The 26,770-nt window shown below is 46.7% G+C and overlaps 1 protein-coding gene across 1 annotated transcript in view; it reads left to right on the top strand.

Annotated features, from left to right (window-relative positions):
- Window positions 1–23,162, top strand: part of wdfy3 (WD repeat and FYVE domain containing 3) — a gene marked incomplete at both ends in the record, with an annotated part of 216,286 nt that extends 193,124 nt beyond the window's left edge. Inside the window, 10 exons of the mRNA XM_080531591.1 lie at window positions 5,849–6,003; window positions 10,870–11,028; window positions 11,585–11,764; window positions 14,367–14,549; window positions 15,441–15,537; window positions 16,711–16,845; window positions 17,484–17,753; window positions 18,272–18,383; window positions 19,714–19,911; window positions 23,042–23,162. Of these exons, the coding sequence (XP_080387717.1) occupies window positions 5,849–6,003; window positions 10,870–11,028; window positions 11,585–11,764; window positions 14,367–14,549; window positions 15,441–15,537; window positions 16,711–16,845; window positions 17,484–17,753; window positions 18,272–18,383; window positions 19,714–19,911; window positions 23,042–23,162 (1,610 nt within the window). The remainder of the gene's footprint in view (window positions 1–5,848; window positions 6,004–10,869; window positions 11,029–11,584; window positions 11,765–14,366; window positions 14,550–15,440; window positions 15,538–16,710; window positions 16,846–17,483; window positions 17,754–18,271; window positions 18,384–19,713; window positions 19,912–23,041) is intronic.
- Between the last annotated feature and the right edge of the window lie 3,608 nt (window positions 23,163–26,770).

Genomic DNA, 26,770 nt, shown 5'->3' with positions numbered 1-26,770 from the left:
TTCTTGGAGGGTCGGAACTGCTTTGCCCACACAAGTCCTGCACTGATGGCTTCAGCAATGGTCTTCAGGACTTGGTCATGCCTCCACCTGTACCGTCCATCTCCAAGGGCCCTTGTACAGCAGCTGAGGATGTGTTCCAGGGTTCCTCGCTTGGAACACAGTTGGCATGCTGGTGTCTCTGCTATGCCCCATGTGTGCAGATTTGACGGGCTTGGAAGCACATCATAGACTGCCTGGATGAGGAATTTGATGCGGTGAGGCTCGGCTTTCCAAAGCTCAGCCCAGGTCACCTTCCTCTCAATCGCATTCTCCCATCTCGTCCAAGCTCCCTGTTGCTTCATTCCCACTGCCTTGCAGGTTCTTGTCTCCTCCACTGCTGCTCTCACCTCCTCCTGAACAAGGCGGCGCTTTTCCTTCCCCCTGGTGTTCATTTGGGGAGTTGGAAAGGATCCAAGCCCAGCTCGACCTCGTGTGACCACTCCCACCAAGCTCCTGTGACGCAGCCTCGCCTCTGCCTCTTGAACAGCTTCCTCTGCCCTCCACTTCCTGCCAGTCCTCACTTGGATCCCTGCATTAGCCACCTTCGGATCACTTGAGTCCCTGTACTGGACCACTTCTCTGGCTCTTGTCACCTTGAATTCCTCCTCCAAGGATTTGAAGGGCAGTTGCAGTTTGTTGGTGTTCCCATAGAGTGCGGTGCTGCTCAAACTCCTTGGTAATCCAAGCCATCTCCGGAGGTGGTTGCTGACCCTCCTCTCTAAGGTCTCCACTGTTGAGATAGGGACCGCATAGACAAGGAGGGGCCACAGGATCCTGGGAAGAATGCCATGTTGGTAAACCCAGGCTTTAAACTTCCCGGGTAGGCCTGACTTGTCCACGGATTTCAGCCAGCCATCCAACTCAGTGCAGGTCGACTTGATGGATATTGTGTCCCTCAGAGAGAAGTCAAAAACCTTGCCCAAGCTCTTGACTGGCTTCTCTGTGATAGTTGGGATGGCTGTGCCTGTGATGGTAAACCGGAACTTGTCCTCCACTTTCCCTTTCCTCAGCACCATAGATCTTGATTTGGCGGGTTTGAAACGCATCCGGGCCCACCCCACTAGCTTTTCGAGTCCCTTCAGAATCCACCGGCAGCCTGGGACTGATTCTGTCGTGACTGTGAGGTCATCCATGAATGCCCTGATGGGTGGTTGCCGTTGTCCGGAATTCGTTCGGGGCCCTCTGCACTCTGGCTCAGCAGACTTGGTGAGCATGTTCATGGTTAGGGAGAACAGTGTCACAGAGATAGTGCACCCTGTGATGATACCGATCTCCACCTTGTGCCAACTGGATGTTATTGCTCCTGAAGAGACCCCCATCCTGAAGTTGCTGTAGTAATCAGCGATGAGGTCTCTACACCTGCTGGGGACATGATGCTTCGTCAAGGTGAACTGAACCAGCTTGTGTGGAATGGAGCCGAATGCATTTGCCAGGTCAAGCCACAACACTGACAGGTTGCCTTTGTTCTCTCGGGCCTCCCGAATGAGCTGTGTCACCACGCCGGTATGCTCCAGACAACCTGGCATTCCTGACACACCGCCCTTCTGGACGGATGTATCGATGTAGGTGTTCTTTGCCAGGTAGGTACACAGCCGTCTGGAAACAGTGCTGAAGAAAACCTTTGCCTCAACACACAGCAGGGAGATGATGCGGAACTGGTCTAGCTGAGTGGAGTTTTCCTCCTTCGGGATCCAAACCCCTTCAGCCACTCTCCATTGTTCAGGTATCCTCCCCCTTCTCCAGAAGACTCGCAGGATTTTCCACAGACGCAGCAGGAGTTTGGGACAGTTCTTGTACACTTTGTATGAAGTGCCACTCGGTCCTGGAGCAGAGCTTGCCCTTGCTTTGCGGACAACCTCCCTGACTTCCTTCAGCTGCAGCTCCGACATGTCGAATTGCTCTTCCGGTTCAGGGGGGTCTATGAGGATGTTGCACTCTCCCAACTCCTGCTCTCTTGCGGGATCGCTGTACGTCTGCTTCAGATGATGGTCTATCTCTTCCTGCGAGGAGGCCAGTTTGCCACTGCGCTTCTGCCCGAGCAAATCCTTCATGAACTTGAAGGGGTTGGCTATGAATGCAGCACGTTTACGTGCCCTCTCACGCCGATGCCACTCAGCCCGGCGGAGAATCCTGATGTTTTTCCGTAGGATGCACATTAGCTGGGCCAGGCCAGTGCGTTCCTCCTCTCCTGCCACCTTGTACTGGGACTTCAGCGCTTTCATCTCCTGCCTGATGTTATGGATCTTTGCAGCTCTTTGGTTCTTTACGTAAGATGTTCCGGAGCTTTTCTTCTCCTCCACGCCGAACCGTTCAGCTGCAATGCTGACAATGATTGTTGTCATCGCCTGTAGCTTCCTGTCAGCCTCGCCCTTCACCGTTACCTCCAGAATTTGGTCGACATCGTCATCGAACTGCTTCCACAGTGAAGTCATGCTAGCTGCTGGCCATTTGATCCGCCTCCGGTCGGACTTGATGCTCGAGGGGTTAGACTGCAACACTTGGAGGTTCTGGGCACTATGGGGTGACTCCGGGCCTGGCACCTCCTGGGTCTCACCAGGTTGAACACCTGTGCGTCGTGTTGCTTCTACTCCTAACGGGCATTTCATCCTCGCTCGGTGGATCTTTAAGCCATGGATGTTCTTGCAGATTTTACCGCATGTACACTGCTTGCTCATAGTCGTTTGTCCATTGCCTAAGTCTGTTACCGTTGTGTCCGTCCGACTGGGGTGCTCATCCTCCCCCCCTCTCGGGCACCCCTGGGGGTATTTTTCCATTAAGTTCATCGTAGCTTTGTTAGGGTCCTCCTCTCAGAGGACACAGATTGGGTTGCCAGCCCGTTCTGCCCCCGGTCGCCGTCTCTCCGAGCTGTCACTGACTCTCCAGTAGTCACCACACTCTTCATGGTTGTCATCCAGTCTTTCCTGGCTGTCACTGATGACTCAGGGGGTTCGCTGTGTACATACATCTACTGATGCCTCTGGACACATCTTCAGTGATGTTCCTGGAATCATCGGGCGTTTCGGGTCTTTCAACATCATACACCCTCCTCCAGGTGACCCAGCCGGGGCTGATCAGACCCCAGCTTGTGTCCAGATGGCTAACTAGCTACCATGACTCCATGGCTCTCCTCTTTTGAGCCACAGCCATCTAGAGGCTCTCTCTGCCGCATTGGTGGTACTGCGGATGGCTCTCCTCTTTCTCTCTCCATCGATGCCCAAACTGCTGAAGGCTCTGGCCAAGGAACGGGCTGCAAATCCTCTGCAACCAACCTCTACTGGGAAACACCTCGCTCTCCACCCAGCCTGCTGGCAGTCACTGACCAGTCCCGCGTACTTGGAGAGCTTCCTCTCAAAGGCTTCTTCCAAGCGGTCTTCCCACGGGACTGTCAGTTCCAGCAGCACTGCTTGCCTGGTGGACTCAGAAAAGAGAACAATGTCTGGTCGCAGGGTGGTGACTGCAATGTGGCTGGGGAACTTCAGCTGATGTTCAAGGTCAACCAACAGCTGCCAGTCTCTTGCAGAGGTCAAGATGCCTGCAGATGTTTTCCTGGCAGGGGTTGGTTGCTCCCCAGCTCTGACAAAGGCGATGGTTTTCTTGGAGGGTCGGAACTGCTTTGCCCACACAAGTCCTGCACTGATGGCTTCAGCAATGGTCTTCAGGACTTGGTCATGCCTCCACCTGTACCGTCCATCTCCAAGGGCCCTTGTACAGCAGCTGAGGATGTGTTCCAGGGTTCCTTGCTTGGAACACAGTTGGCATGCTGGTGTCTCTGCTATGCCCCATGTGTGCAGATTTGACGGGCTTGGAAGCACATCATAGACTGCCTGGATGAGGAATTTGATGCGGTGAGGCTCGGCTTTCCAAAGCTCAGCCCAGGTCACCTTCCTCTCAATCGCATTCTCCCATCTCGTCCAAGCTCCCTGTTGCTTCATTCCCACTGCCTTGCAGGTTCTTGTCTCCTCCACTGCTGCTCTCACCTCCTCCTGAACAAGGCGGCGCTTTTCCTTCCCCCTGGTGTTCATTTGGGGAGTTGGAAAGGATCCAAGCCCAGCTCGACCTCGTGTGACCACTCCCACCAAGCTCCTGTGACGCAGCCTCGCCTCTGCCTCTTGAACAGCAAATCAGCAAATCTACATATCAATGAATTAATCATTATTTTTGATTCCACATAACATTACCGTTCATTACAAAAGCATTTACTTTTTCTATAATCTATTACTGTACATCTCTAACAAAGCTAGCTAGCTAGCTAACAAGCTAACACTTGTTTGGCTAGCTAGCTAACAAGCTAACACTTGTTTGGCTAGCTAGCTAACAAGCTAACACTTGTTTGGCTAGCTGGTACACACGAACACACTAAAATGGTGCATGAAACATACTGTACAGTATGTTGCATGTTTAGTAGGTCTGCAACAAATGTATTTATTCATTATGTTTCATCTTTGACAATGTATTTCTTCCTCCCACCATCTCATTAGTTTTGGAGAGGGGTGGCATAATTGTGTTGAGCAGTTTCAGTGGTCTGATAGCCCTGTTGTTAGCATCAGTTATCTACCTTACTCACAAAACAACAAATACCTGTTTGGCTATCCTAAGTTAACAACACAACAGGGTTTTTCCTGGATCAAAATGAGGCGGAGGTGGTACCAGTGGTGTTTGACATCGGGGGGACCCATGAAGCAGGGCTGCCTGGGGGTCCTTAAACACTTAATTTCTTGCATTCTGGTGAATTGATATACACCAATTTGTGCCCTTTCTGCATCAATTTATGGTGGGAAAACACAATATTCAGGCACCAGATGACCAATAAAAAAATTATGTAATATAATGCAATATAAGGCTCTCAGGCATTCTGTACTTTCAAATATGTATTCTCCTTGAGCAGTCAACATCAACTATCAGCTATTTCGCTAGCAAAAACGAAAGCTAACTTATTTGCGAAACAGCGCCCCCGCCACCACGTCGGCGCAATGCCGCAATTGCAGTTAGAAATGACAGAAATCCACCGAGTGCAACGCTTGTAGAAAATAACTCGAGAGCTAGAGGCGGCTAGAAATATGACGGAGGCGGCCGCCTCATAATTCTCTATGCAGGAAAAACCCTTCACAAAATCCTAGTATACAACACATGTAACTCACTAAAACTTACCCAAGAACACAGCAGAAGGTCTGTCTGCAGACGACTGTCCCATGAAAGTGAAGTGGAGATCAATGTCTGAAATTCTGTTGTCTTCTTCGTCATCGTCAGATTCGGAGTTCGGAGTTCCCGTTCGGAGTTCCCATTATGTATAGTCCAATATGAAGGAGTTCATTAATTGCCCACTGTCAATATTTCTACCGGCTTCAGAAATCCTGTTTATAGCATTAGCTAGAGCGTCCGCATCCATCTTGTAAATTTGTCAACAAGTCCAGACGCACATGGCTACTTAAATACAGCTGGAGTGGGCGTGGCTACACACACTGCCACACTAATACGAATAATAACCCCCACCCGACTTTGCTAACTAAATGTAGGTATTTAGTGAATGTAAAACTGTTGGATATGAAAACATTTTTTTTCACAACAAGAGTTGTTTGGCTTGATTGCGAGGTTTCACAATTGCCGGGATGGGGACCTTTTAATGAAACCCTGTCACATATCGGTTATCGGCCACGAGAAGCGGGTAAACATCGGTTATCGGTATCGATATGAAAAAATGCATATCGTGCATCCCTAGTGTGTGTGTGTGTGCGTGTGCGTGTGTGCGTGTGTGTGTGTGTGTGTGTGTGTGTGTGTGTGTGTGTTGACTCTGCCTGCCTGCGTGTTGCAGAGCTGAAGGACCCGGTGGGGCAGATCGTGTGCACTGACAAGGGCGTCCTGGCCGTGGAGCAGAACAAGGTCCTAGTGCCCCCGGCCTGGAACAAGACCTTCTCCTGGGGCTTCGCCGACCTCAGCTGCCGCCTGGCGCCCTACGAGTCTGACAAGGTCAGAGGTCACCCACCGCCCTGCGCTGGCTGTGTGTGTGTGTGTGTGTGTGTGTGTGTGTGTATGTATGTGTGTGTGTGTGTGTGTGTGTGTGTATGTATGTGTGTGTGTGTGTGTGTGTGTCAGTGTGTGTGTGTGTCAGTGTGTGTGTCTGTCAGTCAGTGTGTGTGTCTGTCAGTGTGTTTGTCTGTCAGTGTCAGTGTGTGGCCCAGTCATCCATGAGTTAGACAGTCTTTTGATTGCTGAAAGCACACATAATTATCTAAGGCATATCCCATGTATCGCTGAGCTGTTCTGTACTTATTTTGAAATATGTTTTGGTTTAGTTTCGTTTTTTTGGTAAGTAGTTACTTGATGGAGCTGGTAAGTCACGCTGCTAGGCCATGTCCCCATGTCTGCCCTGCATGACTAGAATATGGACTTTGATAGATAGGTACTTTATTGATAGATACAGTGGGGTGCAAAAATGTGGGCACCCCTAGTCAAAATGCCATTCACAATTAATATCTAATTGAAAAGAAGCAAACCTAACCTCTAAATGGTACCAAGTTAAACATGCGTGGTGTGAATCCCAATGAGACGGGCCGGGCCGCTACAGTCAGGGTCAGGTATGAACCCATCACAGTCAGGGTCAGGTATGGACCTATCACAAGCTGCGTTTCCATACACCCTAGAATTTCGCAAAACCGACATATCGAAAAGAAAAAAAAGAATTACTGGTAATGGAAACAGCACATTTTCGAAAAACCTCCCAATTATCGATAAAAAGTTTTCACGCTCTCAGGAGGTGGTATTTGAAACGTTTCGATATTGAAGTATTTCGAAAAAGTGTAATGGAAACGGTTTTTTCGCAACTTCGCGTCAAGTAGCCTATAAGATTTGGAGTTTTACCTTAGAAACAGCTGTGATGTTGCAAACACAGCAGCATCATGCGCGCATCCAGGCGTTCCCACGTTGATGTCCCTGATAATTAATCGATCATCAGATACAACCTGAAGGCAGATTGATGTCCACCCCTTCCTGTTTACGTAATCACGATAGCCTTCACTCGGACCACGAATTGGTATGTGCAACCCGTCGATCGCAGCGTAGACCTGGGGTATTTTGTGTGCCTCATAATTGCGCTGTGCGATCTCCAGGGCCTCGTCCACATCTGGCATTCTGATTTTTTGCTTCAGCAACCTGCTGCATATGGCTCGACATACCCCATACACACATCTATGTACAGTGGTTTTGCTGACACCAAACGTTTCACCAACTACTCTATACTCGGCGCAGGTTGCCAGCTTGTAAAGGGCGATAGCCACTCGCTTTCGAGTAGGAACTGCCTCCCGGGGGCATAACGGGTCTGGGGCCACAAGGTCTTCAATAGAATCACACAGCACATTGAACGTTTCCCGGTTCATCCTGAAATTCTGAATCCACAATGCCTCTGTGAATTCCTCTAAAACAATTCTCTCCCAGAAATCCTTCAAACGTGCTCGTTCCCACACATACGGACTCTGCCGTTCGTGGTGGATCACCCGCTGCCTTCGTCTTCTGTTGTTGACAACCACAACAGCAGCAGCTGTGGCCATCAAAACAACAGTTCCAGCTCGCAACATGTTTGGAATATCCATCTTTTGCTCTTCCTTCTTCCGCAAAATTGAATTTCGCGGGAGATAGCAGCGTATTACCCTCGCGAGACGAGGATGCGTGACTCATGAGAAGCGAAATACATTTGAATGGAAACGGCTGCATTATCGTAATTGTACTTTTTCGAAATGTTAGAAATATCGCATTTATTTTTCGAAAAACTCTAATGGAAACACACCTACAGTCAGGGTCAGGTATGGACCTATCACAGTCAGGGTCAGGTATGGACCTATCACAGTCAGGGTCAGGTATGGACCTATCACAGTCAGGGTCAGGTATGAACCTATCACAGTCAGGGTCAGGTATGGACCTATCACAGTCAGGGTCAGGTATGGACCTATCACAGTCAGGGTCAGGTATGGACCTATCACAGTCAGGGTCAGGTATGGACCTATCACAGTCAGGGTCAGGTATGAACCTATCACAGTCAGGGTCAGGTATGAACCTATCACAGTCAGGGTCAGGTTTAAACCTATCAAAGTCAGGGTCAGGTATGAACCTATCACAGTCAGGGTCAGGTATGAACCTATCACAGTCAGGGTCAGGTATGAACCTATCACAGTCAGGGTCAGGTATAAACCTATCACAGTCAGGGTCAGGTATGGACCTATCACAGTCAGGGTCAGGTATGGACCTATCACAGTCAGGGTCAGGTATGGACCTATCACAGTCAGGGTCAGGTATGAACCTATCACAGTCAGGGTCAGGTATGAACCTATCACAGTCAGGGTCAGGTTTAAACCTATCAAAGTCAGGGTCAGGTATGAACCTATCACAGTCAGGGTCAGGTATGAACCTATCACAGTCAGGGTCAGGTATGAACCTATCACAGTCAGGGTCAGGTATAAACCTATCACAGTCAGGGTCAGGTATGGACCTATCACAGTCAGGGTCAGGTATGGACCTATCACAGTCAGGGTCAGGTATGGACCTATCACAGTCAGGGTCAGGTATGGACCTATCACAGTCAGGGTCAGGTATGAACCTATCACAGTCAGGGTCAGGTATGGACCTATCACAGTCAGGGTCAGGTATGGACCTATCACAGTCAGGGTCAGGTATGGACCTATCACAGTCAGGGTCAGGTATGGACCTATCACAGTCAGGGTCAGGTATGGACCTATCACAGTCAGGGTCAGGTATGAACCTATCACAGTCAGGGTCAGGTTTAAACCTATCAAAGTCAGGGTCAGGTATGAACCTATCACAGTCAGGGGGTCAGGTATGAACCTATCACAGTCAGGGTCAGGTATGAACCTATCACAGTCAGGGTCAGGTATAAACCTATCACAGTCAGGGTCAGGTATGGACCTATCACAGTCAGGGTCAGGTATGGACCTATCACAGTCAGGGTCAGGTATGGACCTATCACAGTCAGGGTCAGGTATGAACCTATCACAGTCAGGGTCAGGTATGAACCTATCACAGTCAGGGTCAGGTATGAACCTATCACAGTCAGGGTCAGGTATGGACCTATCACAGTCAGGGTCAGGTATGAACCTATCACAGTCAGGGTCAGGTATGGACCTATCACAGTCAGGGTCAGGTATGGACCTATCACAGTCAGGGTCAGGTATGGACCTATCACAGTCAGGGTCAGGTATGGACCTATCACAGTCAGGGTCAGGTATGGACCTATCACAGTCAGGGTCAGGTATGGACCTATCACAGTCAGGCTCACAAAACAAGCTGTGTGAGTTCACTAGCGATGTGTCATTGATTTTCAACAACCCTGAAATGTGTTTATAAAAAAATATTTCTAAATAATAAAGTAATTTAACATTAAAAATAAACCTATCAAAGTCAACATTAAATTGGATGGCAACTTGCGGACCAATCGACCAGACCGTGTCACATTTGTGGGAAACAGAGCCTGGCCTCCACTGACACACCCCATAATGGCAGAGTCGTCCGAGATTCTCTGCAGATGGCAAGCGTCTGTGTGCCTGAAGTCCGAGTCTACCGCCGGTCTGTTAGGATTTACGCATTTGAACATTTCCTCCCCTGACATTTCAGATTCCTAACAAGGCGAGGGAAATGGTTTGGCAAGAAATTGCTGACCGATTAAATGCATAGGTCATAGCCCCTACTTATTGTTTTATGTTCATATTTGAATAAATTAATATTCACTACTGTGGTGATATCAGCAGCAGGCCTGTCAGTAAATCACGATGGCATAGTGTTATTAACCGATGCCATAATATCAAAGTGTCGGTTTAAATCCCACTTTTTACTGCATTTCGTTGTCTGATGCTTGTACTCTGCAATAACAATAAAGTTGAATCTAATCTAAAAATGTATGTATACATTTATTGCTAAAGTTAATGCTAATTTACGAAAACTGACACGATTACAATGGTGTTTGAAGCCTGTAAATGATGTTCTTCTAGCATTGTAACTGGACCCTAGATTTGTCATAGATTATTATTTCTTATAATTACTGATGGATAGATGATTCACTTACTTAGACAGATGTATTGTAAATCGATTTGCATGAAGGCTTCGGTTAAATGTAAAAAAAAAAAAATGAAAAAAAAATCAAGGATCGAACCAGCAATCTTCAGACAACTAGCTTACTGCCTTAACCCCTGCACCAAACACACCACTGTGATGTTGTCGATGCAAGTTGATAGACATACCTATTTTTTTTACACCTTTTAATCTATCTATCTATCTATCAAACTTTCAAAATATAAAATGATCTATCTATCTCGTAAAAGGTGGGAACTATTTCCAAAAAGACACTTGACGAAACAGTCGTTCGAGATTTAGTTTCCGCCTGTGAGACATTTTTGACACACGTCTTACTTAAACCAGCCTGTAAACCTGGTCGCTACCTGGTTTGTTCTGAAGGATTGGTTGAACCAAGCAGCAAATTATTTGAGCCACATTCATGGAACGAAACTCGAGCTGAAATTATCGCGAATTAGCAAAACTAGTCTCGATTGTCTCTAATCGCCTTTCTTGGAATACACCCCTGGTCTTTGTCCGACAAGGATTCTCTTGGCTCTGTTATTGGTTACAGAAACAAATGATTGACAAAATCCCTGTCGTCTCAGCTGGCACCTGATGGCATGTCTGTCCTCTCTGCTAGGGGGCTGTGAGGAGAAGGTACCCAGTGACCAGTCCCATGTTTCCTCTACATCCTGAATGTCCAGTCCCCATTTCTCTTTTTTCCCTCTAGGCTCTGATAGTGTGGAAGTGACACATCTCCTTTCTCTCTCTCTACAGGCGGTGATAGTGTACGAGTGTCTTTCGGAGTGGGGTCAGATCCTGTGTGCCATCTGCCCCAACCCTAAGCTGGTCATCACCGGGGGCACCAGCACGGCCATCTGTGTGTGGGAGACAGGAACCTCCAAGGAGAGGGCCAAGACTCTCACACTCAAACAGGTAGGCAGCCCTTCTCTACCACGGTGTGCAATACTGTGTCCATATAGAAAATATTCAAATATACTGCATATACATAAATTCTCACGCTTTTTGGCTTCATTTGTGAATATATTTGTGAATATATATATATAAAATATTATTATATATTAAAAATACAATATAAACATTGAACACGACAGGCGTATTTGAATGTTGGTCCACCTCAAACACTGAATGGGCAATGCTAAAAACACAGAACTACACATAACTAGATGAACACACAGTTCTTGCTTTTGAACACGTCCTAAAACGAAAGTATGTTTACAAGTCAAGTCTCCCTTACCGGTAGCCTCCGGCAAACGAGAACAGTGAATCCAATCCACAAATTAGTATTTAGTGATCGTTGAACTGTTGTTTATTATATCGAGTGGGTACTTTAAAACTTCAAGTTGGTGTTATGAAAAAAAATAAAACTAGATATTGTTGACACCATAAGTTTCACTTTCACTTTCTGACCCCTTCGAGTGAGCGTGTTGTTCCACTAGCACCGGTCACGTCTGTCTCCCCCTCTTCCTAGGCGTTGCTGGGACACACAGACGCAGTGACGTGTCTGACGGCGTCCCTGGCCTACCACATCATAGTGAGCGGCTCGCGGGACCGAACCTGCATCATCTGGGACCTCAACAAGCTGTCCTTCCTCACACAGCTCAGGGGCCACAGAGCGCCCGTCTCTGCCCTCTGTATCAACGAGCTCACCGTGGGTGGTCTACACACACACACACACACACACACACACACACTCTCACACACACACACATAGGCCCAATTTATACTTCTGCGTCGAATTTACGTGCGGCTACATCGTAGCCTACGCAAGGGCTCTCCCAATTTATACTTCTGCGTTGTTGTAAAGAAAATGTCTATAATGCATTGAAATGACATTAAACTAAGATAATAAGATGGTTATCATAATTTTTCAAATCTTTATTAATAAGTAATTACAGAAAAAGTAAATGACATTTCTGTCATGGCTTCCGCATTTACTAGAGAGTTGAAATGTGACGCTACCAAGCGGACCAATCACAGTTCTTATAGATAACTTTACATTAAATATGTCTTATCATCATCCGCTGTCAAACACCACAGGTAATCATTTATTTCTAAATAAACAGGATTGTACATCTCGTAAATGTGAATCGCGCTCCTTATGGGAAGGCTGTGCTCGTTGGAAGGCTGTGCTCGTTGGAACGGTGTACTCATAGCGGCATAATAGCAATTTCTTTGTTATGCTTGTTGTAAATAAAAGTTATATGATGCATTGAAATGACATTAAACTAAGATAATACGATGGTTATCATAATTTAACCAGGCTCCGGGCCTACGCAGGCTACAGGACTGACTCTAGAAGACACTAGACACTATAGACACACTGTCCTCCTCAGGACTGACTCTAGAAGACACTAGACACTATAGACTCACTGTCCTCCTCAGGACTGACTCTAGAAGACACTAGACACTACATTATATGTATGTATGCTCAGTGTCATGTACATGTATGTATGTATGTATGTATGATACATACATACATACATACATCAGGGATTCCGTTAGAAAAATTTGCCGCCGGACATCGTGTCCGGGAAGATTTCGAATTACCGGACAAACGTGATATATTCCGGTCATCATATTAAAATATAATAAAATAAAAAAAATTCAAAATCATATTTTTTTCTCTCCAAATCTAATATAGCTGTTTGTCGCGGTGATTACTGTTGTGTAGCGGCCTATATATGCCATTTAATGTCTATTTCTCATCCGATACGATTAGATGCGAGCTATATAATATATAATAATATAACATGATTCGCATGCGCGCTATGCCATTATGTCCAGCGCTGAACGGGCGCCTCACTGGGAACTGAACAGACAGCATCGATCAATGAACGGACTCCACATTACGTTAACTGAAGTTTGTTAAATTGTTTGGGATTAATGTGAGTTTTCTATTTTCTCTTTCCAGTTTTACCCTTTTTTATCAATAAAACAACGTCATTTCTATAACCAGGGGGGTATTCCATCAACATCGCTAAAAGAAAATCCAGGTTTAGTCTGACAAAGTCTCGCGAGGGTTCCTAAAAATATACAGGCATATTCCGATAAATCTCGCGAGAGTTATCAAAAATAAGCCAGGATTTTCCTTTAGCGACGTTGATGGAATACCCCCCAGGTCTCGCTGGTTGGGAAGGCATTTCGTTTAGCTGCCTGTCAAATCATACTTAATCGGACTCGGGAGTATGACAATGAGGAGAACATAACTGTTTTTGTATGTCGTCCTGAAGACCGGCTGTTAGATCATATCGCTGAAGTTTGTCTCCATAGTGTAAATGTTGTCCGTTTCGTTTGTTATCCGCTCCGCTTCGGGACACCATTTTCAGCTGAGCACCAAACACACACACACAGCACTGCCCGAGAGAGAAGGACCCGCCCCCTTTAGTTAGCCTATAGGCTATAGGCTAACTAAAGGGGGCGGGTCCTTCTCTCTCGGGCAGGCTAACTAAAGGGGGCGGGTCCTTCTCTCTCGGGCAGGCTAACTAAAGGGGGCGGGTCCTTCTCTCTCGGGCAGTGTTGTGCGTGTATGAGTGTGTGTGTGTTTGGTGCTCAGCTGAAAATGGTGGCCCGAAGCCAAATTGTGCTTAGAGGGAATTATTTTCACCGGACATTATGTCCGACGAGTTTTCAATTTGTCGGACTTCAACACATTTTACCGGACAAAGACCGGTAATTACCGGTTAACGGAAACCCTGACATACATACATACATATACATGACACTGAACATACATACATACATGTACATGACACTGTACATACATACATGTACATGACACTGAACATACATACATACATGTACATGACACTGAACATACATACATACATACATACATATACATGACACTGAACATACATACATGTACATGACACTGAACATACATACATGTAAATGACACTGAACATACATGTACATGACACTGAACATACATACATACATGTACATGACACTGAACATACATACATACATATGACACTGAACATACATACATGCATACATACATACATGACTCTGAACATACATACATGTACATGACACTGAACATACATACATACATATACATGACACTGAATATTCATACATGTACATGACACTGAACATACATACATATACATGACATATGTATGTACCATATGTGTGTTTTTGCACGTGTCTATGTTTTTTTTTAATCCCTCTCCACGTGTGTGTCTGTCTCTGTCTCTGTGTGTGTGTGTGTGTGTGTGTGTGTGTGTGTGTGTGTGTGTGTGCAGGGAGACATCGTGTCCAGTGCGGGTACGTACATCCACGTGTGGAGCATCAACGGTAGTCCCATCTCCAGCGCCAACACCTTCACTGGCCGCAGCCAGCAGATCCTGTGCTGCTGCGTGTCGGAGATGAAGGAGTGGGACACCCAGAACGTCATCGTCACCGGACACTCTGACGGCGTCGTCAGGGTAACAGACACCTCCGCCTTCCTCTCTTCTGCGTCTCCTTGCGTTTCTGTGCATTTTTGCTTTTTCAACTGTCACAAATGACCCTATTCCTCATGACGTTGGGCCATAGGGACACTATAAGGGCTATGGGGTGTCTTAGAACAGCCATGAGGGGTAATTTTGACCCCTGTGAGTAAAGAAAAATGTTATATCTTTGCACTCGATATAATTTCAGGGCAGAATGTGTGTTTTTAAGACTGGCCCTGAATGAGTATTTTTAAGACTGGCCCTGAATGTGTGTTTTTAAGACTGGTGCTGAATGTGTGTTTTTAAGACGGGCCCTGAATGTGTGTTTTTAAGACTGGCCCTGAATGTGTGTTTCCTGAGAAGCTAATTGGAAGAAGTTCCCAGAAAAAAAAAGCTAGTATAAAGCTATTTGGCAGTTTTTCTGTGTAGGAGGCAGGCTAATTTACAAGCGGCCAACTAGTGGTCGTTGTGTGTAAGTAGCAGCTTGAGCGAGGCGGTACTGAATGTGTGTTTTTAAGACTGGCCCTGAATGTGTGTTTTTAAGACTGGCCCTGAATGTGTGTTTTTAAGACTGGCCCTGAATGTGTGTTTTTAAGACTGGCCCTGAATGTGTGTTTTTAAGACTGGCCCTGAATGTGTGTTTTTAAGACTGGCCCTGAATGTGTGTTTTTAAGACTGGCCCTGAATGTGTGTTTTTAAGACTGGCCCTGAATGTGTGTTTTTAAGACGGGCCCTGAATGTGTGTTTTTAAGACTGGCCCTGAATGTGTGTTTTCTGAGAAGCTAATTGGAAGCAGTTCCGAAAAAAAAAAAAAAGTGAAGACAGACTTAACAGAAAGTGTACAATGGTATTTTAACACATGGTATGAATGTTGTTGTTGTCTAGTTCTGGAGGATGGAGTTCCTACAAGTTCCTGAGACCCCTGCTCCAGAGCCTCTGGACGCTCCAGATGTACCAGACTGCTGTGGAGAGGAGAAGACTGGTACGACTAGACGCTATAGACACACTGTCCTCCTCAGGACTGACTCTAGAAGACACTAGACACTATAGACACACTGTCCTCCTCAGGACTGACTCTAGAAGACACTAGACACTATAGACACACTGTCCTCCTCAGGACTGACTCTAGAAGACACTAGACACTATAGACACACTGTCCTCCTCAGGACTGACTCTAGAAGACTCTCCCAAGCCATTCAGAGTCTGAAATATCTGGAAAAAAAGTCACACAGGCAGTTATTGCTTGCAAAGGATTGTCGACCAAATACTAAACACGAGTGCTTTATTTGGACATTATATTATTTGTTGCTATAAAATCTACAAAAGTATAGAGCTAGACAACATGCTTCCTCTTTCCAATACTTGTGGAGGACACTGTATATTCTTAGATTATTATATTCATCACAGCTCTTACTTGTAAACACTGTTTTCGTTTTGGAGGCTGTATATGCTGTAGTACAGTGAACATGTGTAGCTCCTTTAACAGCATGATTCTTAGTATGTCTGTCATCTGACCACCTGAATGGGCAGACAGGCGTCCTGGTTTAGCATGTGGTATTCATGCACCTCTTGTTAAACTATGCTTCCTAGAAGAGTGCCAGTAGAATGAGTAGATGGAAGCTGAAGGTACCAGACCCCTAACCTGATACCAGGAAATCACATTATTTCAAATGTGCTCAGAATTACGAAGAGATTTCATTACAACCATATGAATGATCTAAAAACCATTATATTTGAGAACCAAAGATATTCAAATGTGTGAAAGAGTAAGCCATAGCAGTGTTAAGAATTACTGAGATTTTACTCAGAAGTAAAAAAGGATAAGATCAGATCACTGGATTCTTTCATCATGTTAATACAATGTGCTCAACCTGGGAGACATGCAGCAGGGGGGTCCTCTCTGAGGAGCCCTGGGGCAGTGGAGTCAGAGCCTATACCAGAGACCTCGCTCAGCCTCCCTCTTCTCCCACAAATGTCCCTCCCGCCACATACCTCCAACCCACCCGCCCAATCACAGCCCCCCACCCCCACCCCACAGGACCCCATGGAAGGAGCAAATAGATTAGCCTATAGTAACGACTTGAGAATGGTAATGGTTTGATCCCAGCATGAAACATTATCAGGTACCGTGTCACTAAACTTGTCCGTTCTCCAGCAGAGGGGCCGGAGACTCACAACGGCGAGGAGGACAGCAGCGAGTCGGAGGGTGACGAGGCCAGTCTCAGCCAGGAGCCCAGACCACCCCCTCCAGCCTCCAGCCAGCCAGGCAGCACCGTCCACAGACCCAAAGGCACTTTGACCTTTTACCTTCTCTTTCTTTTCAATTCATCATGAACATTCTCAGGGTTCCCACAGGTCCTTGAAATCCTTGAAAGTTTGTGAATTTGAGAAAAAGAAATCAAGTCTTAAAAGTTTTTGAAAATAGACATGGGTCATTGAAAGTGCTTGAATTCCCCTCTCTCTCTCTCTCTCTCTCTCTCTCTCTCTCTCTCTCTCTCTCTCTCTCTCTCTCTAAAAAAGATATATATATCAAAAAATGTTTTACTTAGCTCGTCAACTCGTAGTTCTGTCTCAAACTATGCCGTGTTGGGTCCTTGAATTTGAGGGAATTGAGTCTTGAAAGGTGCTTGAATTTGATGTTTCATGATTCACAAATCATATATGGACCTCAAGGCCTAATTCTTGTTGGGATGTTATCAAAATGATACATTTTGATTTGTTTATGTGAATTTTAAACTCAACAATCATCCCCACTGGCAGAAACAAAAGACAGACCGAAGTGAACACGTGTTTTGTTTTAGATGTACTGTTCTACATTGAAATGTTTTGTATGTTTAGTTTTGTTTTGTATGTATGTTGAGTATGAATATTTGTATTTTTTCTGCGGTGAGAATAGAACATGCTAAGCTTGTTTCCTCTGGTCTGTAGGTGGCGCTGGCCGCCCGGGGGCCTCCTGGTCAGTGAACAGCAGCTCAGACGAGTCCAGGCGCTGGTCAGACACCTTGAGCATCGACGAGAAGGACGGCTTTGTCTTCGTCAACTACTCAGAGGGGCAGACCAAGCCTGGGGTGAACCCTCCCCCTCCCACCCAGCATCCTCACCCGCCTCCCCAGGCTCAGGGACAGCCAGGGGGGGCCGTACCCCAGCCCCTCCAGCCCACCACCATGGAGGCCAGGCCCTACAACCAGCTCAGGGCAGGTAGGTGTCCATGCCATGAAATGTAGTGTCATGTGTGTCGTTACAGTAGGCCAGTGTTGAGAAGATTCAGATCAGAATGATTTTTATTGCCAAGTATATTCACACATACAGGAAATTGACTTGGTGTGGTTGGTGCATAAGACATAAAGACACAGACAACAATATAATAAAACAACAATGTAATAAAAAAACACTATATTACCAAATTCTATATTTTTTTAAATACAATGACAGAAATGGCCAGCAATAAGACTAAATTAGAGTAAAACTAATATAGATGACATTGTCAGTTTGTGTGGCTGAGGTGAATCATCCACGGCCACGATACCGTCGCTTAAACATGAACCTTTTAAACACTGCCGTACTGTATTATCCCTGTGTGTCTTTCTCAGGCTGTGTGTGTGTGTGTGTGTGTGTGTGTGTGTGTGTGTGTGTGTGTGTGTGTGTGTGGACCTTATGCTGTGTGTCCTGGATGGTCCATTGTTTACGTGCTGCGGTGTGTTGTGTCTCTGGAGCAGGCTACAGATGGGAGCGGCAGCTGGTGTTCCGGAGCAAGCTGACCATGCACACAGCCTTCGACCGCAAGGACAACGCTCACCCGGCAGAAATCACCTCTCTCTCTATCTCCAAGTAGGCTGTGTGTGTGTGTGTGTGTGTGTGTCTGTGTCTGTGTCTGTGTCTGTGTGTGTGTGTGTGTCTGTGTGTCTGTCTGTCTGTCGTCAACTACATTAACCGGTTGATAAGGGTTGGTTAGTTCTTCTAGCACGGCGACTGCCAATGGCCCCTGGCCTGAGCTAGATTACGCCCAAGCTCCACCTACGTCAACTTCCCGTTGTACATGCTCCACCTAGCGTTGCGTCAACGTCACGTTCTACCTGCTCCCCCGTCATTTGTCGCATATAAAAATATATATTTTTCCACCTCAAGTATCAGCCGTTCGTCATCCATTTCTGCAACAAGCGTCAAGGACCTGTGGTGATTCACAGCTGACTCGCGTGAATAGCAATTCGCAATCTAGTATCTTCTCTATTAGTGGATTAACCGCTGTGGTGATTTAACAGCTGATAAAAAATACATCAAGTAGACCACAAACAGCAAAACAAGAAAACAACACCAGAAAACAACCAATAGACTATACAATTATAACCAACAACCAATATGTGACAGCTCATGGTGAAATGTGCAACCAGAAGGCAAAGTAATGTTACTACAGATTGTAAGCTTTCAAATGGTGTGTCATACATTGAAATCAGAGAGAATTTGAAAACGACAGGCGTATTTGAATGTTGGTGCACCTCAAACACTTCTCCCTTTCGAGTGAGCGTGTTGTTTGCAAGTTCACCAGTCGCTGCCACATATACAATTGTAAATATACAATTGATCTCATTATGACGCATGCGTTCGCCGTCAAAAATCTAACTTAGCCGAATTTGTACTTTGCAACACTGACGCAACTCAGGCAGTGGAGCACCTTTCATTGATTACAAAAGCTTTGTTCCCAATTCCGGACGCAACGCCGACGCAACGCTCGATGGCCATGGTGGAGCTTGGCCGTCACTCTTCCTGCTGTGACTGATGGACTGATGCTTCACTTACTTAGTCAAATGTATTGATTGTAAGTCGCTTTGGAACAAGGTGTCTGCTAAATGCCTAAAAATGTAAATGTAAAGCAGAAATCATCTAAATGTGCGTCCCTAGTGTGTTTGTGTCCGTCTGTCTGTCTGTCTGCATCACAGCACAGAATATGTCTATGAGAGAGATTTTTCCGGCACGGGAATGAAATCTCCCGTTGGTCAGTTCCAATAATGAATGCGTACTGTATATGGCGAGTGATGGAATAACAGATGTTAGTGGGACTGAAGCCCTGCTGATGGGATGGGATGTTACTGAGTTCTGACTGTGTCTCCCCCCACCTCCTGTGTCTCCCCCCCCCCCTCCTGTGTCTCCTCCCCTCCTGCAGGGACCACAGTAAGATCCTGGTGGGGGACTCGCGGGGCCGGGTGTTCAGCTGGTCGGTGAGCGACCAGCCAGGCCGCTCTGCAGCCGACCACTGGGTGAAGGACGAGGTGGTGGACAGCTGCTCTGGCTGCGCCGTGCGCTTCTCCCTCGCAGAGCGACGCCACCACTGCCGGAACTGTGGCCAGCTCTTCTGCCAGAAGTAACACAGGAGGGGGGGCAGGAATAATAATAATAATAATAATAATAATAATAATTAATTGCTGGTTAGTCTGGGGGAGGTAGCTGTTGGTTAGTCTGGGGGAAGTAGCTGTTGATTAGTCTGGGGGAAGTAGCTGTTGGTTAGTCTGGGGGAGGTAGCTGCTGGTTAGTCTGGGGGAAGTAGCTGTTGGTTAGTCTGGGGGAAGTAGCTGTTGGTTAGTCTGGGGGAAGTAGCTGTTGGTTAGTCTGGGGGAGGTAGCTGTTGGTTAGTCTGGGGGAAGTAGCTGTTGGTTAGTCTGGGGGAAGTAGCTGTTGGTTAGTCTGGGGGAAGTAGCTGTTGGTTAGTCTGGGGGAAGTAGCTGCTGGTTAGTCTGGGGGAAGTAGCTGCTGGTTAGTCTGGGGGAAGTAGCTGTTGGTTAGTCTGGGGGAAGTAGCTGCTGGTTAGTCTGGGGGAAGTAGCTGTTGGTTAGTCTGGGGGAAGTAGCTGCTGGTTAGTCTGGGGGAAGTAGCTGCTGGTTAGTCTGGGGGAAGTAGCTGTTGGTTAGTCTGGGGGAAGTAGCTGCTGGTTAGTCTGGGGGAAGTAGCTGTTGGTTAGTCTGGGGTAAGTAGCTGTTGGTTAGTCTGGGGGAAGTATCTGTTGGTTAGTCTGGGGGAAGTAGCTGCTGGTTAGCCTGGGGGAAGTAGCTGTTGGTTAGCCTGGGGGAAGTAGCTGTTGGTTAGCCTGGGGGAAGTAGCTGTTGGTTAGCCTGGGGGAAGTAGCTGTTGGTTAGCCTGGGGGAAGTAGCTGTTGGTTAGTCTGGGGGAAGTAGCTGTTGGTTAGTCTGGGGGAAGTAGCTGTTGGTTAGTCTGGGGGAAGTAGCTGTTGGTTAGTCTGGGGGAGGTAGCTGCTGGTTAGTCTGGGGGAGGTAGCTGTTGGTTAGCCTGGGGGAGGTGGCTGCTGGTTAGTCTGAGTTGTGGCCCTGAGGCTCCGGAAGAGGCTTCGGCTTTTGGACGGCATCAGTTCAAACAGACTGTGGTTGGGGGGGCTGGGGTCTAACAGACTGTGGTTGGGGGGGCTGGGGTCTAACAGACTGTGGTTGGGGGGGGCTGGGGTCTAACAGACTGTGGTTGGGGGGGCTGGGGTCTAACAGGCTGTGGTTGGGGTGGCTGGGGTCTAACAGACTGTGGTTGGGGGGCCTGGGATCTAACAGACTGTGGTTGGGGGGGCTGGGGTCTAACAGCCTGTGGTTGGGGGGGCTGGGGTCTAACAGACTGTGGTTGGGGGAGCTGGGGTCTAACAGACTGTGGTTGGGGGGGCTGGGGTCTAACAGACTGTGGTTGGGGGGGCTGGGGTCTAACAGACTGTGGTTGGGGGGGCTGGGGTCTAACAGACTGTGGTTGCGGGGGCTGGGGTCTAACAGACTGTGGTTGGGGGGGCTGGGGTCTAACAGACTGTGGTCGTTGGGGGGGGCTGGGGTCTAACAGACTGTGGTTGCGGGGGCTGGGGTCTAACAGACTGTGGTTGGGGGGGCTGGGGTCTAACAGCCTGTGGTTGCGGGGGCTGGGGTCTAACAGACTGTGGTTGGGGGGGCTGGGGTCTAACAGACTGTGGTTGGGGGGGCTGAGGTCTAACAGACTGTGGTTGGGGGGCTGGGGTCTAACAGCCTGTGGTTGGGGGGGCTGGGGTCTAACAGACTGTGGTTGGGGGGGCTGGGGTCTAACAGCCTGTGGTTGCGGGGGCTGGGGTCTAACAGACTGTGGTTGCGGGGGCTGGGGTCTAACAGACTGTGGTTGGGGGGGCTGGGGTCTAACAGACTGTGGTTGGGGGGGCTGGGGTCTAACAGACTGTGGTTGGGGGGGCTGGGGTCTAACAGACTGTGGTTGGGGGGGCTGGGGTCTAACAGACTGTGGTTGGGGGGCTGGGGTCTAACAGCCTGTGGTTGGGGGGGCTGGGGTCTAACAGACTGTGGTTGGGGGGGCTGGGGTCTAACAGACTGTGGTTGGGGGGCTGGGGTCTAACAGCCTGTGGTTGGGGGGGCTGGGGTCTAACAGACTGTGGTTGGGGGGTCTGGGGTCTAACAGACTGTGGTTGGGGGGGCTGGGGTCTAACAGACTGTGGTTGGGGGGGCTGGGGTCTAACAGACTGTGGTTGCGGGGGCTGGGGTCTAACAGACTGTGGTTGGGGGGGCTGGGGTCTAACAGACTGTGGTTGGGGGGGCTGGGGTCTAACAGACTGTGGTTGCGGGGGCTGGGGTCTAACAGCCTGTGGTTGGGGGGGCTGGGGTCTAACAGCCTGTGGTTGGGGGGGCTGGGGTCTAACAGACTGTGGTTGGGGGGTCTGGGGTCTAACAGACTGTGGTTGGGGGGGCTGGGGTCTAACAGACTGTGGTTGGGGGGGCTGGGGTCTAACAGACTGTGGTTGCGGGGGCTGGGGTCTAACAGACTGTGGTTGGGGGGGCTGGGGTCTAACAGACTGTGGTTGGGGGGGCTGGGGTCTAACAGACTGTGGTTGCGGGGGCTGGGGTCTAACAGCCTGTGGTTGGGGGGGCTGGGGTCTAACAGACTGTGGTTGGGGGGGCTGGGGTCTTTGATGATCCTCCGGGCTTTGCTGATACACCGTCTGTTGTCTCTGTCCTAGATCTCTGTCACTCTCATAGATTGCTCATGTGTCCCCTCTCTCTCTCTCTCTCTCTCTCTCTCTCTCTCTCTCTCTCTCTCTCTCTCTCTCTCTCTCTCTCTCTCTCTCTCTCTCTCTCTCTCTCTCTCTCTCTCTCTCTCTCTCTCTCTCTCTCTCTCTCTCTCTCTCTCTCTCTCTCTCTCTCTCTCTCTCTCTCTCTCTCTCTCTCTCTCTCTCTCTCTCTCTCTCTCTCTCTCTCTCTCTCTCTCTCTCTCCTCTCTCTCTCTCTCTCTCTCTCTCTCTCTCTCTCTCTCTCTCTCCTCTCTCTCTCTCTCTCTCTCTCTCTCTCTCTCTCTCTCTCTCTCTCTCTCTCTCTCTCTCTCTCTCTCTCTCTCTCTCTCTCTCTCTCTCTCTCTCTCTCTCTCTCTCTCTCTCTCTCTCTCTCTCTCTCTCTCTCTCTCTCTCTCTCTCTCTCTCTCTCTCTCTCTCTCTCTCTCTCTCTCTCTCTCTCTCTCTCTCTCTCTCTCTCTCATAGGTGCAGTCGCTTCCAGTCCGAGATTAAGAGGCTGAAGATCTCCTCTCCTGTGAGGGTCTGTCAGAACTGCTACTATAACCTGCAACATGAACGCAGCGCAGAAGACAGCTGCAGAAACTGACTTCCCTTTCTGTTCTGACATCACCTGAGCCCCGACCTGCCCTGCTGTAACCTGTCTCTCTCACTCCCGCTTTCCCAAAACACCGCCCACCCCCCCTTTCCCCACACAAGTCCAGTAACCACATGTAATGCACACTAAAAAGGGATCACCTGAATAAACGAGTGTCAGTTGTTCCAGAACTGCGGCGGTTAAGCCTACTGAGGAAGGAGGGGCAGATTGGAAGATTAATAAAATATAGAAAAGGGGTTTATCAACAATCTTATTCCCTTCATCACAGTTAATGCTTGTAAAACAAAAAGCTATTCTCAGTGCATCACGGCAACTTAGCTTTTAGATCAACAGAATGGGAAAGCCTCTTTGGGAACATGAGATCAACTTGTTTATATTGTAAATACTTACAATGGCCTTTTAACTAGAACAGGAAATTAAGAAAAAATGAATTATGGTTATTGAAAAAAAAAAAAAAACATTGCCTGTAACATAGCATTGTGACTAACCACTTCTGGCTTTAAAACAAAAGGATTGTGTGTAGTCTAATATGTCGCTAGTACGGACGCCCAGAGGGAATAGTATGGGGGACTATGAATGTTAATAATACATGTTTGTGGGTTGACATTAATAGCCTGTCTAGTTTATGCAATTACTTTTTGTTTACAACGTGATTTATTTGTGTTGCCCACAGTATCAAGCCATTTCTATCAGAGAGATTGTTTTGATTTAGTTTTGCCAAATTGCTTTGATATATCATGTGCTTAGTACGTATGAATTACTGTGATGTTGATCTGGACTCACCATGCAGTCTGTTGTTTGTAATACTTCCCCGTTGTAGATGCACATCTCCTTGTCCTTGCTTATCAAAACTGGAGATATTATCATTTCAGTTGGTTGTTCCTTTTACCATATCAAGTTTTATTTGATACTTAAGCCGTGAGATGTGAGTTAGCTGTGTGTCTCCAAGAGGGAAAACATCTCTGAAATATAATACTAATACTGTATATGAATATGATATGAAATATACAAACTTAAAATGTCACTCTTTTGTATAGAGCAGTAGAGCATTGCTTTATCACATGAATGCCCACAAACAAGTAATTATTATGTATTTCTCTGTTTGGGGTTAATTTTAACATGCACATCTGCCACTTTGTGCCATTTTCTGTTGCAACTGAGTGTAGCATTAGGACATGACATTAGGACATGACATTAGGACATGACACTAGGACATGACATTAGGACATGACACTAGGACATGACATTAGGACATGTCACTAGGACATGACATGACGTTAGGACATGACATTAATTTTAATTACATTTTTAATTTTGCCATTTAGCAGAAGCTTTTAATCCAAAGCGACTTACAATGACGAATTACAGGGACATTCCCCCTGGAGTAACTGAGGGCTAAGTGCCTTACTCAAGGGCACACTAGTAGTGGTGTGGTTTCAGGCGGGATTTGAACTCACAACCTTCCGATCACAAGTCCAACTCACTATCCACTAGACCACCACTACCCCCATTAGGACATGACACTAGGACATGACATGACACTAGGATATGACATTAGGACATGACACTAGGACATGACATTAGGACATGACACTAGGACATGACATTAGGACATGACATTAGGACATGACACTAGGACATGACATTAGGACATGACACTAGGACATGACATTAGGACATGACACTAGGACATGACATTAGGACATGACACTAGGACATGACATTAGAGAAGGGTCCTGAAATATGATCGAGTGCAAAGATATAAACATTTTCTGTACTCACATGACCCCTCATGGCTGTTCTAGTGTTAAGGCCGATTTAAACTTCTGCGTAAAATCGACGCCGTAGGCTACCCGTGGCCCGCGTGGCCTTGCGTTGCCTACGGAGAGGGTTGACGTGCACATCTCCAAAAATGTAAGAACGCCTCAGTTTCTACGCAACAGTAAGCTCTGTGATTGGTCCGCTTGGTAGCACATGATTCCGACAAGATTCCGACTCTCTCGTCGGCCAAAATGCGGAAACTTACTTTTTCTGTAATTACTTATTAATAAAGATTTGAAAAATTATGATAACCATCGTATTATCTTAGTTTAATGTCATTTCAATGCATCATAGAACTTTTATTTACAACAAGCATAACAACAAAAAGATCGCTATTATGCCGCTTTGAGCTTTGAGCTCCATTGAGTTCCTAACCGGAAGAGGCACAGAACAGGGGCATAGAAAACACACTGCCACCTAGCGATGTGACGGTGTAATTGCAGAGCGACCTACGCAGAAGTGTAAAGTGCGAGACCCCTTACGTAGTCTATGCAGGCTACGTACGTAAATTCGACGCAGAAGCTTAAATCAGCCTTTAGGACATGACATTAGGACATTACATTTTGTTTAATGCTTACTCAAGGATTTACTGTGTTACACTTCAAGCCACTAATTTCTGGATTCTCGGGCTCAGTTAACAGCAAGACTTCATAGTAGCAGTTGTGCATTACAACCTTCTAGGAGCAGTAGAACACGCTCCTCCAGTACTATAGTACTGCACCTGTAAGCGTCTTTGATTCATTCATTTCACAGTTCTGTTCTTTATAGGGATGGTCTGCTTCATAGAGGTCCAGTGATGTGTAAATAATCAGTTGAGATGTTAAGCCCTTACAAGGTTTTATAACCTTTACATTGTCGAATCTCAAAAGGACAACATCCAGTAGAACATCTGTGGTAGTGAGAGGTGTTTGAAGTGCATACTGTAGAGTGGCTGTAGATACTTTGAAAAGTTGTTACTGGAACACTTAGGGAAATAAAGATCACCTCGATATATCTGAATGAGGATTGTAGCATGAAATCCATCCCATCTGTCATAAGAAAGTGATTCGTTTTCACATTTCACACTTGATGTCGTTAGCTTTGTGGTGTATGTTAGAAATATTAAGAGCAAGGTTTTCTCTATGTACAGTATGTGTGGAGACCATGAAAGCCGATCAGTCTATATCCCAACCCCTAACCCGAAGAGTGTCCTTCTGTCTGTGATGCTGTGGGCAACGTGCATTGAAAAAGTGCATTGAAGTGCTGCTTTCATTACTAGAAAGAACTTTGTTTTCCACTTTCTTTCAGCAGTTTTGAAATGTTAACATGTAAAACACTTTTTAAGAGCTATTACACTAGTGCAGTAGTTTATATTTTACAGTCTGTAACCCCCCCCCCTTCCCACCATATAACATGCACTCATTATTATTGTTATATCATTCTACATTTATGTACTGTATCAAGCGTGCAATCATAACATCTAGCTGATAAGATTTGGCTGCCAACAAGCAGCTTCTAAAACCAATCTGACTTCTTTTGCACCTTCAAATGTACAAAACGTTTAAATGAATCATGATTTTTATCAAATTAAATGTTATGTTGTGGGCTATCATTTTTTAAAAAGGGTGCATTTCTTCACAGAGAAATGAACTGTATAAAGTATTTATGCAATTATACTGGTTTTAAAGTTTTTTTTATAATTATTGTAATTTCAGCAAGTTTTGTTACTTGTTGCATGTCTATTAACACAGCTGACTTTCTGTGTCAGTGCATTGTACATGTTTGGCATTATTATTGTT

The sequence above is a fragment of the Nansenia antarctica genome (genome assembly GCF_963989245.1).
Source record: "Nansenia antarctica genome assembly, chromosome: 5".
Classification (NCBI taxonomy): Eukaryota; Metazoa; Chordata; class Actinopteri; order Argentiniformes; family Microstomatidae; genus Nansenia; species Nansenia antarctica.
This window is presented reverse-complemented; position numbering and strand designations above follow the sequence as displayed.